At 53.8% G+C, this 12,795-nt stretch overlaps 3 protein-coding genes and 1 long non-coding RNA gene across 4 annotated transcripts in view; 1 reads left to right on the top strand and 3 right to left on the bottom strand.

The window, feature by feature from the left end:
* The window catches only part of AARS (alanyl-tRNA synthetase), a 15,805-nt gene extending 11,963 nt beyond the window's left edge, over positions 1 to 3,842 (bottom strand). Inside the window, exons 1-4 of the mRNA XM_017824198.1 lie at positions 3,792 to 3,842; positions 2,207 to 2,415; positions 1,402 to 1,590; positions 622 to 767 (exon numbers count right to left, since the gene is read on the bottom strand). Coding sequence (XP_017679687.1) covers positions 622 to 767; positions 1,402 to 1,590; positions 2,207 to 2,350 — 479 coding nt within the window. The 5' untranslated portion in view covers positions 2,351 to 2,415; positions 3,792 to 3,842. The remainder of the gene's footprint in view (positions 1 to 621; positions 768 to 1,401; positions 1,591 to 2,206; positions 2,416 to 3,791) is intronic.
* A 318-nt stretch (positions 3,843 to 4,160) lies between these two features.
* LOC108501967 lies at positions 4,161 to 9,833 on the bottom strand. Its single transcript, XR_001876314.1, has 3 exons — positions 9,091 to 9,833; positions 6,693 to 6,762; positions 4,161 to 4,991 (listed from the first exon to the last, which is right to left on the bottom strand). It is a non-coding gene; the product is annotated as an uncharacterized LOC108501967 (long non-coding RNA).
* LOC108501965 (C-factor-like) lies at positions 4,837 to 12,035 on the top strand. Its single transcript, XM_017824351.1, has 6 exons — positions 4,837 to 5,811; positions 6,305 to 6,356; positions 9,791 to 9,978; positions 10,352 to 10,510; positions 10,810 to 10,920; positions 11,248 to 12,035. Exons 1-6 carry the CDS (start codon positions 5,668 to 5,670, stop codon positions 11,359 to 11,361), a joined length of 768 nt encoding a protein of 255 aa, XP_017679840.1. The 5' UTR covers positions 4,837 to 5,667; the 3' UTR covers positions 11,362 to 12,035.
* LOC108501964 (C-factor-like) overlaps positions 12,029 to 12,795 on the bottom strand; it is a 2,603-nt gene continuing 1,836 nt past the window's right edge. The window contains exons 5-7 of the mRNA XM_017824350.1: positions 12,763 to 12,791; positions 12,529 to 12,648; positions 12,029 to 12,231 (exon numbers count right to left, since the gene is read on the bottom strand). Of these exons, the coding sequence (XP_017679839.1) occupies positions 12,118 to 12,231; positions 12,529 to 12,648; positions 12,763 to 12,791 (263 nt within the window). The 3' untranslated portion in view covers positions 12,029 to 12,117. The remainder of the gene's footprint in view (positions 12,232 to 12,528; positions 12,649 to 12,762; positions 12,792 to 12,795) is intronic.

Below are 12,795 nucleotides of genomic sequence, written 5' to 3' on the forward strand. Positions count from 1 at the left end.
AGCAACCTGGGATAGTGGAAGGTGTTCCTGCCCATGGCAAGGGGGTTGGAACAGGATGAGCTTTAAGGTCCCTTCCAAACCTAACCATTCCACAGTTCTAGGATTCCATGATCTTCTCAAATGCTGTCAGCAGCAGCACACTGGGCAGGACAGCCCATCCATCTAATCCAGTGGGGCACCTGTTAAGCTTTCACAAGAGATTTTGAAACCAGAGCTCCCAGTATCTTCTATCTAATACCAGTACTTCCCTTTAGTTTCAAAGCTCCACCACCCTGCAAACATTATTTGTGACACTTCAATTTTGCTAAAACATCCTGCCACATGTGTTATGTTCTGCCCCATAACACGTGCCATCATAGAGTCATAGAAACATTTAGGTTGGAAAAGACCTTTCAGATCATCAAGTCCAACTGTTACTCCAGCACTGCCAAGCCCACCACTAAACAATGTCCCAAGTGCCACAGCTACACAGCTTTTGAGTCCCTCCAGGGATGGTGACTCCACTACTTCCCCAGACAGTCTCTTCTGTTCCGTCTCTGTGAAGAATTTTTCCTCATATGCAAGCCAAACAAATTACTATTGCTCATCAAAACATGCACCTTCCTCAGTGAAAGGCCTTACCCCAAATCCAACCAGATCTGCTTGCACTCCAGGTCTGGCTGCAGCCCTGCAGCCTCATTTCCACCAAAGTAAGTGACATAGAGTCTTTCAGCAGGAATGCCAAACTCCTTGGTGAGAAGTTCCAGTGCCAGTTTACAAGCGAGTTCCTGCAGAAGGAAAGATGAGGTCAGCAAGTGAGTGCAAAGACACCTTCTCTTCAACATCCAAAGTACTGGCCACTGCAGGTACCAGCAGGTAAACTGCCAAAAACTTTCCAACCTTTGACATAAGAGGCAAATTAATATATGCAGTGAACAGAGCACAAGAAACATCTCAAATGACTTTCCTGATGCAGCCAAGTTAACTCCTAGGCATGTTTACTGCCCCCAAAAAGCCTTTTAATTCTGCTGTTGTTTTGTATTCCTAACATCCTCCTTCTGACTTTGAGCACTACACTATCAAGAAGCTTGGGAAAGGACATCATCACTGTATGATCACTCCTGTTTGAAGGTCCACCATAGCTGCACAGCACACGCAACTCCCCACAGCTCCAGGACAACCCCTAAAACCTCTGCCTGAAGACTCCAAACTAGCAGAGTTAATTTAATCAGCTTTGTAAACCTTAAGTAATTAATCTCAAATCATTCTGCAGGGTTGGGGCAGCTTCCAACCTCATTTATCCCAAAGGAGCCACAAGCACCTCTGTGCCAACATATTCTCTTTCCTCTTGGCAACCGCTCTGCTGAGTTCACAGAGATAAATTTGTGCCAGAGATTCAGAGCTGCACCCAGCCTGCTTTACCTTGAAGTAATCCCCAAAGGACCAGGACCCCAGCATCTCAAAGAAGGTGTGGTGGTACACATCTTTCCCCACGTCGTCCAGGTCGTTGTGTTTGCCCCCTGCTCGGATGCACTTCTGAGTGTTGGTGGCTCTGCTCAGTTTAGCGAGCGGGTGTGAGGGGTCGATAGTGTTGAGGAAGATGGGTTTGAACTGAGAGGAGAGAAAAAAGGGCAACTCAGACCAGCACTCAGAGCCTGCTTCCAAATGTTGCAAGGAACAGCAAGGCAGTGTGTGTCATCTGTGTGACAATATCACTGGCCTGGACGCACTCAAGGCACCCTTCAGAAACAAACCTGCTGCTCCTGCCTGTGGCAAGGCTGCAGCACTGCCTAGAACTCAGCACTCACACATACACGTTTCTGGAGCTCACTAAACCCTGGAACCTCCAAAGGGACTGGAAGCTGTCAGATTCCCAGCTGCCAAAAAATAAAAACTAGGTGCTGATCTGCAGCACAGCCCTTGCAGCGGGTCAGTCCCAACTGCTCTTTAAAGATGCCATTAGTCCTTTGTGCCAGGACTGGCTGTGGTACAAAGGGTCAAGGAAGGGAGACTGGCAGAACTCCCATCACAGGGACCTCTCTTCCAGTGCTCCTGTCAGTTCTGTGAGGGCACAGAGGATTCCAGCAGGACACACCAACCACCTCATTGTGACCAGACGGAAGACAGAGAAAATAATAATTTCCCACACAAAAAATTCCGCAAACAGCCTCAAGGGTTTCAACGGGATATGTTCGTAAGGACCGCAGTGCCAGGGTGGGAAACCTACCTGATTCATACCAGCATTGGCAAAGAGCAGCGTGGGGTCGTCCAGGGGGATGGTGGAAGATGAGTGCACGTAGGTGTGCTTGTTTTCCTTGAAGAAGTCGATGAACCGCTGCCGGATCTGGCTGGCGGTGAGCGTGGCCTCCATCCTGAGGCTGCGAGTCACCGCTGTCCAAAGCAAGCGGCGGGGAAGCGGCAAGGCCTCGGTGCAGTCTGAAGAAACAACAACAAACAAGGCTCTGACGTGTTGTTGGCTCAAGCTGAACATGAGGATCATTGTCTCCATCTCCTGAAAGGGTCCCCTCCACATTAAGTACTCACTGTCTCCTCAGTTCAACCATCGGTCTGCCCCAAAGAGCGCTGGCCCAACCCCAAACTTCCTCTCTCCCAACCTCCCTGATTTCGGGGCTCTACATCAAGTTATCTGTTCTTTGAAAACACATTGTTTTAAAATTGCAAATTCACATCGATACTGAACTTAATATGTCAGTTTGTGTTGCTGGGGACATGGATGGAGGGGGGAACTGCCAAGCCGACAAAGCACTCAAGGTGAATAAATGCAAGAGTGGGGAGACCTCATTGCAGCCTTCCAGTATCTGAAGGGGCCTTGTAAAATAGAGGGAGAGCAACCTTTTACATGGGCAGATAGTGATAGGACAAGGGAGAACAGTTTTAAACCAAAAAAGGAGAGATTTAGGTTAGATTCTTCTAGGTGAGGGTGGGGAGGCCCTGGCACAGGTTGCCCNGAGAAGCTGTGGCTGCCCCATCCCTGGAAGTGTCCAAGGTCAGGCTGGATGGGGCTTGGAGCAACCTGGTCTCGTGGAAGGTATCTCTGCCCATGGCAGGGGGGTGGAACTTGATGAGCTTTAAGGTCCGTTCCAACCCAAACCATTCTGTGATTCTATAATTAAACCACAGAAGAGCCAAGTTCAGAAATGACCCCTGAATATCACTTTGTCCGCCCTCCCTGCTCGAAGCAGAGACAGCTCCAGGGATGCCTGGAAGCCTTCCCTGGGAGGACCCACATGCCCTCAGGCACCCCAGAGGCAGTGACAGCCTGCAGGGCAGCACCGCCCGAGCGTCCCACGGGTGCACAGAGCTGTCCCTGTCAGCGGAGCGCAATGCAGATACACGGAGGGGGGGCGAGCTCCCAGCAGCGTGCTGCGGCGCCAAGGGACGGGAATTCCCCACAGGAGCAGGGCCTGGGAGCAGTTCATTGAATCACAGAATCAATGAGCCTGGAAAACTCCTTTGGGATCATCGAGTCCAACCTCGACGCTGGAGGAGGGAATGACCCGAGGAGGGAAGGACCGCGCACAGGGCCGACCAGAGGCCCTGCCCGGACACCGCCCGCTCTCCAGTGCCCGAGGAGGGGTGGGGGAAGCGCTGGGCCTGCCATGCCCCCGCGGGGCCCGCCATTCCCCCCGCGGGCCCGGCTGGGGCGCGACCAGCGGCACCGCCACCACCACCACCCTTCACCCTCCCCCATTATCCTCCCTCCTGCCCTTCTCCCCTGGGCCTGGGGGTCCCGGGCGGGCCGTGGCGGCCAAACTCGAAGTGCAGACCCCCCGTGTCCCCCCCGACCGTACCTGCGCGGCCGCCGCCGCCCCTCGCCCCTCACCGCCGGCCGCCGCAGCGCGCGCCCCGCCCCGCCCCTCCGCCGCCGGAACGGCTCCCATTGGCTACCGGTGCTGTCGCTCCGCGCAAGCCCCGCCCCGCCGCCGCCGGGGCGGGCCCGCCACCGGCTGATGCAATGGCGGGAACGCGGCGGCCACGTGACGCGGCCGGGCTGAGGCCGCTCTGGGCGCCGCCATTTTAAGGGTGCCCGCCCTGTGGGCGCAGTGGGGTCACCCTCAAAAATCGAGCTTGTTTTCCCCCGTGTGCAACGAGCCAGAAGTGACACACGAGAGAGAGAGAGATTGAGAGAGAGAGAGAGAGAGAGAGAGAAACATTGAGACATGAGAGAGAGAGATATACTGATTCCTGATTTCAGAGCTGCCTGAGCCTGGATGCTCGTTGGTATTCCACAAGCCCAGCACTCCCCACTGGACTTTTTGCACCATTATTTGCACGCAAATTCTGAGTTAGTGACTTTGCAAGCATTACAGTAACTTTTCAGTCTGCTCTATTAGGATTGATTAGTAATTCCCATACAAATCACACAACCCCAGATAAATTCTGCGCACGCTCAGGGCAAGGGTCTTCACCTGGGCATGGTTCTTTCGACCTGTAGGTGTGATTTTTAGTATTATAATGAAGATAGTTCAGGTCTAGGACACATGGACCTTGAGTATTTGGCCAAGTTAGCAATGTCATCCCTAAAGCTTATTAGTTCCAGAGTGTCCTTGAGTAAGGGATGCTGGCTGCTGCCTGTTCCACTGATTAGCCCTCCTTTCTTGCTGATTAGGCTTGAAAGTATACAAAATTCTAACATCAAAGAACATCCTGACTTGAGATAATCTAAAGACACATTCCACATTTTGCAACAATGACGGTGCGGTGCTGGACCAAGAGCTCTGGCCACCCAACACAGCCCCACTCCCTGCCTGAAGCCTTGGCTGTTCCCATGGAGAGAGCATCTCTTCCCCAGTGGATCCTTTCTGCCCCTGGGCTGTGATTCCTGAGCCATCAGCATGCCTGTGCTGCTGTCCTTGGCCACCATCGGTCAGCCCTTTCCAAAGGTCATTTGGTGCTTGCCTCCCCTGCTCAGCGCTGGCCCACAGCCATTCCCACCATTCCTGGTCCTGCAGCCTTCTTCACTTGTTTCTATTGTCTCCTTCCCAAGGAGCCTGAAAGGAAAAGAGGAAACTCCAGTCTTATTGGTTCCTAATGGGAGCTCTGCTCTGGATGCTGGTGGCAGATAGCAGCAGGAGCAGGCAAGTCTGTGCAGTGCAATTGCTTGCACAGGTGATTACACCCTCAAGAACGTCTGCTACAGCAGGTCTGACTCCAACACCACCCAAATCCACACCCAGCACGCTTACTTCTCATGGGGGCCATAGTCTGGCCACTACGATGGAAAGAAACATCATTGCTTTCTCCCCTCCATGCTCTGTGTCATCTTCCAAACCCGGGGCCCCTTCACTACCTTCCATGTATTTTTTTGGTGATCACCAAATGTGGAAGCACTCAATACCCAGGCAATAGGCAGTTCTGTCCCCTCTGCCAGGCTGAGCAACAGATATGTCCCACTGGGCACATCCAGATGGGATGGACCCATCCCCACAACTTTCCTCTGGGTAATACAGGAGACACACAACCTCACGTGCCAAAAAGTCAGAGACCTCTTGATCCTCCTGAGACCCTGGCTCTGTTTGGGGCAGGCGAGGGGCCAGAGCTGGTGCTGGCACTGTCCCCATCCCCGTGGGCGCCCGGAGCCACACCCTGAGCTGTGCCTGGCTCCTCTTCACGCCGAGCAGGCGGCAATCCTGCCATGTGTCACCACCCGGCGCGGAGGCTGCGGGGATGGCTGCGCTGGCTCGGAGCGTCCTGGTGACGGGGTCCAACCGGGGTATCGGGCTGGAGCTCGTGCGGCAGCTCGCCGCCAGCCCCTGGCCCCCTCAGCACATCTTTGCCACCTGCCGCGACCCCGAGGGTCCAAGAGGGAAGGTCAGTGTGGGCACAGGGCACGGGGATGGTCCTGAGCCAGGTGGGCAGAGGGAATCCACGGTCCCCATAGCCCTGACAGCTCCCTGCTGGCTCTGGACCTGGCTGGGTCACCCCACAGTGGGGGCAGGAGTGCTCTGGGGGGGTTTCATAACCCCCAAGTGCCCTGGATAAGGCAGTGCCTGAGGTAGCCGGGTGGGATGAGGCTGGAGAGGCAGACATATCTTCAACACTCACTCCTGGCTATGCCAATGGGCAGACAATCCCTTCTCCATGCTGGGATCACTCAGGATGGGGGGCAGTGCCTAAGTCCAGCAGCACCATTCTCCTGCTGGCTGTGGGGATGCTGCCCTACCCCATCCCCTGGGAATGGCCCCCCACACTTTCCCCAAAGAAAGCAAAGCCATCCTGGCTCAGCGACCCGGGAGCAGGGGTGGAACACCTGGCTGTGCTGCCAGTGACTTCTAACCTCCTGCCTGCTCCATCATTTTTCCAGGCCCTGAAAGAATTAGCTGCCCAGCACACCAGCATCAAACTGGTCCAGCTAGGTATGGAGCAATCTTTCTCCTTTCATCCAGCATTGCTTCCAGTCATCTGCTGGCTTTGGGGATGGGACCAGGGGCAGCTTGGCCAGGAAGCTCTAGCCCTGCCAGGTGGGGAGGGATCTGTGGGTAGGGATCCATTCACTTCAAGTGAAGCTGTCCTCTGGTTGGGGCAGTCGAACTGGATTCAGAGGAGGCAGAGGTGGGTCCGGACACCTCAGCTGAGCAAGTTTCATGGGAAAGGCATCTCTTCCCAAAGATGCTAAATACAGTGGCCAAGTTTTGGGCTGGGACACATGGGTCACAAAGCAGAGGAAGGCAGGGCACAGCAAGCAAACCTACTGGATGGTTCCTAAGTAGGAGAGTTGGTTTGAGATCTGCTTGGAAGTGGCCACGGTCAGCATTTCTTTCACTGCAGGTAAAAAAGGGAGGAAAAAAATAGGTTAAAAGGCTGCATATGGGAAATCTGGCCTTGTGGTGGTGTTGGTATCCCAGGCTGATGCTTAGACCCATAAGCATGCTCCAGTTTGGGATGTCCACATCCTAGGCTGGGGAGATGTCCTCTTGTCCCTTCTGTGCTCCCATGGAAGTGGCCTTTGGCAGCAGTGCTTGGGAGCAGCAGGAGAAGGTAGCAAATGGACCTGGACAGCACAGGGACTTGGGGAGAAAAAGGAGACCAGCCAGAGTGGTGTTTGGAGTTGGCAAAGTCAGGAAGGAAGCTTCCAGGGTGCTGGACAGGGCTGGGGGCTCGCGGGGTAGGACAGTGTTGGAGTGAAGCCTGGGGAGATAAGGAGCACCAGGCTGAGGAATGTGATCTCCTGTGGATGTGTTTCAAGGAGGCAGAGATCTCCTGTGTTCTCCTGTGTCTGAGAGAGTGGAGGCTGCTCACAGATGCTCTTTTTATTAATGACGAGTTGGTTAAAAACCCCATCCAAATCCAAAAGAAGTGTTTTGGGAAAGCGCTTGCACCAGAATTACCATTGCTGTAATAAGAGAGGTGGGGAGCAGCCAGAGCTTCTAAATATTTCTGAGTATTTCACTGTAGTCAGTGATAAGAAAACTGAATAAAGGCCATGCAAAGACTGTGTGAGTATCTACCTACCTACCTACCTATTTATTTGTTTGAAAACACCTGAAAAGTTCGGGTTTTCAAAGTTCAGGTTTTTTAGCATTTCTTAGCAAATAAGACATTCCTGAAGTCAGGCTTTCACTACAAAGAGGCAGCAAATCTCTCTCTTGCTTTTAAGTAGATTATTAAAGTAAAACACCTTCTCTGTAATAAAAGATAAGTGAGCTGTGAGCCCCAACTGGCAGTACATGATGGGAAGTAAGCTCACTAAAGCATAGCCAACATAAAAACAAACATCTCAAAGGACTGACCACTACATAAACAACCTCTACTAAAAGACATACGCCCAAACCCCAGACTATCAATTAAGTCCCAAAATAAGCTAAAAAAACCCGAAGAATCAACAGCAACGAAGTATTTTTTTTTTTAAAGAGAAGCTGCTTCAGGCTGTCTTGCTCCATCTTAAGGAAAGGTTGTCTCCAAACCAGCAACAGGAATGGACTTTTCAGAAAGGAGTTAAAAAATAACTCCAAAATGTGTACGATCTGTCACTTCTTTTTGTTCTCTCTTTCTTTCTTATCCTTATCTCATTTCCTCTAATGAGACAAAAGTTTACTCCTTAAGCAAATTTGGTGATTTAGAACTAGAAATGTGCTGGTCCCACACGTGTACCCCTCAGAGCAATGACTCAGCTAATCCAAACAGAGCAGTTAATCATTCACCAAGTGACCAAAAGATCCCTCACTGTGGTGGAGAGCCTTGAACTTCATCCGATTTATCCAAAAAGAAGTCATTCCAAAGCTCTCTGTCCTGCAGCTGGCCATGCCCTCTTGAATCCCAAGGCTCTAGCCCCTCACATTCTCCTCAAATGTTTTCAGGACATCTCTGTGCTGCACAAGGCAAGGTGGACACAAGTCCCATGCCACTCACATACCTGCTTACCACCATAAAGACACCAGGCTGGCTAAAAATGCCAGGAAAAAGGGTGGTTCTGCTGCTCGTCAGTGCATGAAATACTCCAAGAAGGGAGTCTTCAGCCTTGGAAACCTCTGCTAAGTCACTCTTGTCTAAGCATGAGAACAGAAACTCAGCTCAGGGGCCAAAGTGTTGCAAAAAAGAGGAATCAAGCCCAGCAGGCTCATCAGATTGGCATCTGCAAAAAATGGGCACAGAAATGTGCAAGGGGAGCAAGGGCACACTCCAACATGCCCATATGCTTGAATATTCACGGTTCTTAAGGGATCAGTTGAGGTATTGAAAGGCAATATATAACATTTAATGTTGGCCTAACCCACCCATTGCAGATCCTGAAGATGTTTAGATGACCCTTTTAAACAAACAACAGCCACTTCAGTGGGTGAGCACCCGGTAGGGGACACAAATCCCAACAAGCAACCCCAAAAGCTGAACACAAAGTTAAAAAAATACCATTTTTATTGCCTTAGCCAAAAAATCCTGCAATAAAAGCATGGCAGAATCTCAAAACCAGTATTTAAGCAAAGAGGAAGGCATTGGGGATGCTTATCCCTGTTAGCCCAATTTCAGTTGTTTCTGGTTGCTTGAGAGGGGTTGTCCCCACAACTTGGCCAGTAGGGATGGGGAAATTCAGACTCAGAGCCTGCAACCAAATACTGCAGGTTACATCCCAAATCTTTTATTACTTGTACTCACCTTAGCTCATATGTGAGCTCCAAATCCTTGTGAGTAACAACAGGAAGCAAATAAAAATCTAAACAGAAGAAAATAATAGGAAAAAAGATGGATTTTTGCATACCAATGGCTGCAAAACTATGGGAAGTTGCTCTATGGAATATCAATTTAAGCACAAATTGTTTAAAAAGGCAAAGGTAACTCAAAATGTTTGATCAGAATGGTATAAAACAAAGGATTTTCATCCAATCTAATAATCTCTTCTATGTTAACAGCCCCTATAGCTGCTGTGAAGTACAGAAGGGCTTGAAGAGCATAGTTTGGTTGTTTCCCCAAAGATGGTGTCTGTCCTTAAAATGTGCCCATCTATGGTGGTTTCCAGTAGAAATAAATTTGGGAGTCTCAGTGTGCAAGTACCAAGCATCCCTTCTGCAATCATAAATTCCTTGAGTACAGAAAGCAAATACAGCAAGTTTTTCCTACTAGTAGCCCCCACACAGCCAAAATGGGTTGAATTGAGTTTTAATTTGTCTGCGAAACCAAGAGGTGAGGACAAGCTACTGATCATTTCAATGTGCTTAATAACCTGACCTGCTAAACCCGCTGTGTCCTTTCGGGACAATGCTGGTTTAGAGAGAGCCATTCCAGCCACAGCACAGTCTCCAGTGGGTGCTGTGTGACCTGCAGGAGCTCTGCTCCACTTTGCTTTTTGCCCTGGCAGACACAGTGAACCTGCCCAGCATCCGAGGGGCCGTGGGGGCTGTGGGGTCTCATCTGAAGGACCAGGGCTTGAACCTGCTCATCAACAACGCAGGTGTCAGCTCACACGCCACGCTGCGCTCCGTGGATCCCCAGGAGATGATCGCCGTGTTTGCCACCAACGTGGTTGGGCCACTGCAGGTTACCAAGGTACATGTGGACCTTTTGGGTTTCTCCTGCTTGGGGGGATGCTCCCTGATGGGAATAAGGCCACCTCCATGGGTCTCCCCTGCCCACCCAGGGGAGCTCGGCAGCGCAGCCCAGCCCCGACACCTCCCTCGCTTTGTTCCTCCCCAGTTGGAGCTCCTGCCCGCCCCAGGCTGGCTGTGCCAGCTCGCTTCTTCCCTGGGGAGGGGAAAGGCTGGAGCCTGGCCACTCCTTGGGGCATCCTCCCCATCCCCTGCCCTTTTGCCAGGGGTGTCTGTCCAGCTGCTCATCCGTGGTGTGTGACAGAGCCCTCCAGGGCAGTCCCCAAGCTGGGAGCTTGTCAGGCCTGAACAGAGCGTGGGTGTCTTTGCCTCAGGAATTCCTGCCGCTCCTGGAGCAGGCGGCGAAGGACAAAGGGAAGGAGGGGCTGAGCTGCGGCAGGGCCGCGGCCATCAACATCTCCACCAAACTGGCATCCCTCGGGCTGTGCCTCGGGGTGCCGGAGGCCCCCATGTACCCGTACCGTGCCAGCAAGGTGAGGGGCCAGGGGAGGTGCTGGGGACGCTCTGCCGTGCACGGTGCCCGTGGAGGGGGAAAGGCCATGGGGGCACCCCCTGCCCCGCTCACCCACCCCCTGCCTGGTTCTGCCAGGCAGCAGCACAGAGACCGGGACAGCAGCACCCGGCACTGAGCCTTCCAGGCAGGTCGTGCTGATGCTTTGCCCAGGGCCCAAGTCCCATTTCCCACCTCCACAGCCATTTTCTGCCTGGGAAATGTGCCCCCTCCTGCCCACCCGCACCCCGGGTCGTGCTGGCAGGGCTGTGCCTCTTCCAGGCTGCCCAGAACATGGTGACAAGGTGCTTGGCTGCGGAGCTCCAGGACAAGGGGATCTTGTGTGTGGCCATCCATCCTGGCTGGGTGAAGACTGACATGGGGACGGAGAAGGTACTGGGCTGTACAGGGGAGGGGCAGCAGAACTCCCCCTGTATCCCCATGTCTTGGGGAGGGCAGGGGCACTTGGGGGATGTTGTATGGGCTGCCAGGACCATCTCCTGGGTTGGAGCAAGCAGGGAGCAGGCAGCAAGCAACACAGCCAGCCGTGTCTCCCCTCCTCCCAGCCTAGAGAACAGAGGGGTGGCAGTAAGGAAAAATATCCCCATGAGCACTGTGGGTGCTGCTCCCAGGCTGCACACCCTCTCCTCTGCCCAAGAGCTGCTCTCTGTGCTGATCACAGCCCATGGCAGTGAGGCTGTGCCTTGTCCCCTCCTGCAGGCACCGCTGACGGTGGAGCAGAGCGTGCGGGGCATCCTGACCGTGCTGGCCAGCCTCTCACAGGACGCCTCCGGAGCCTTCCTCGACTGGGAAGGAAACTGCCTGCCCTGGTGATGGACAGATGGATGGTTTCTCTTGCCCACACAGCAGCCTCCCGCTTGCTGACTCACCCCTCTGAGTGGTCACCCTGCTTGCCCTCAGCCCATCCTGGGCTGTCAGGGAGAGGGGAAGGGATTGGGAAGCAAGTTCTCTCCCCTTCCCCATCCTCTGCATGACCCTGTAGTCTCTCTGTACCCCCCATCTCAGTAAAGTCTGTGAGCTAATGTCTCTCTGCTCTGTCTCCACACACCCAGCCTCAAACTCCCCACCCGAGCCCGGCACATGCTCGCTGTGCACTTCCCAAGTGCTGTGTGTCTGTCTGTCCCACCTGTGACCAGGCATCCCCCAGCTGAGGGGAGAGGGCAGCTGGTCCCCATGACCCCCAGCCCCTTGGGCAGCCCAGGCTGAGCACAGCCCTAGGGTGCCCTGCAGCTGGAGAGGGGGAAAGCCAGCCCTGCAGGTGTTCAGAAGATCTTTTGACTCTATGGAAGGGCCTCTGCCCTGGCTTCTCCAGTGCCTCCTGGAGGAGAGGTCTCCAGAGGGTTGTTACAGTGCCATGGGACCTGCATGTTGTCACTCATGAGAGTGCAACGACAGCCATGGATCTGGTGGCAGTTGTGGGATTGAGGAGTGGGGCAACCAGGAAGGGGCCACCCCATGAGCTGGCAATGCACAGCAGAGCTGAGGGCTCTTGACAGGGGTTTATTGAGGATGTGGGGCAGATGGGAGCAGCAGCAAAGGGTCCCGCTGCCAGGATCCTGAACTGGTGTCTCACCAGGGCACGACCTTCCCTTCCCAGTCCAGGAAGGTGCCGGTGTCCTTCTCGGAGAGGGAGGAGAGCACCTTCAGCATCCCTTTCACGCTGTCGTCCACTGTCACGGGGGGCTGTGGGGCAAAGGGGGAGAGGCAGCCTGTGCCCAAGGCCTGGCTGAGGGCCCTGGAGCAGCTGGAGTCAGGGGAAGGACCCACTCCAAGGCAAGGGGAAAACAGACAACCCCAGGCAGAGGGGCTGAGCAGGGAACCGAGGGGATGGGGGCACCCAGCACCCAGGACCAGGATACGGAGAGCTGTCCTGGCAGAGATCAGGTAGGATGGGAAGTTGTGTGCAGGGAATCAGGGCAGTAACTTCCATGGAAAGTCAGCACATGGGCTCTGTCGGAGCCACCATGGTGGAATTCCTACCGTGTGTCCAGCAGAGCTGCCCATGTCAGTTTGCACCCAGCCAGGGTGGAGAGCGACACAGAAGATGCCGTGCTCCTTGTATGCCAGGGACTGGCACTTGGCCAGCATGTTCAGAGCAGCCTGTGGGGAGACAGGGCAGGGATGGTGGTGGGAGGGGAGGGGGTGCTGCAAGGGGACCTGCGGCTGTGGCACAGCAGGGGAAGCAAATTTGTCCTCAGCACGGTGTGACAGTACCTTGCTGCAGCGGTACGAGGTAACTTGCATCAA

This window comes from Lepidothrix coronata, unplaced genomic scaffold (genome assembly GCF_001604755.1).
Source record: "Lepidothrix coronata isolate B3197 unplaced genomic scaffold, Lepidothrix_coronata-1.0 Scaffold110, whole genome shotgun sequence".
Taxonomy (NCBI): domain Eukaryota; kingdom Metazoa; phylum Chordata; class Aves; order Passeriformes; family Pipridae; genus Lepidothrix; species Lepidothrix coronata.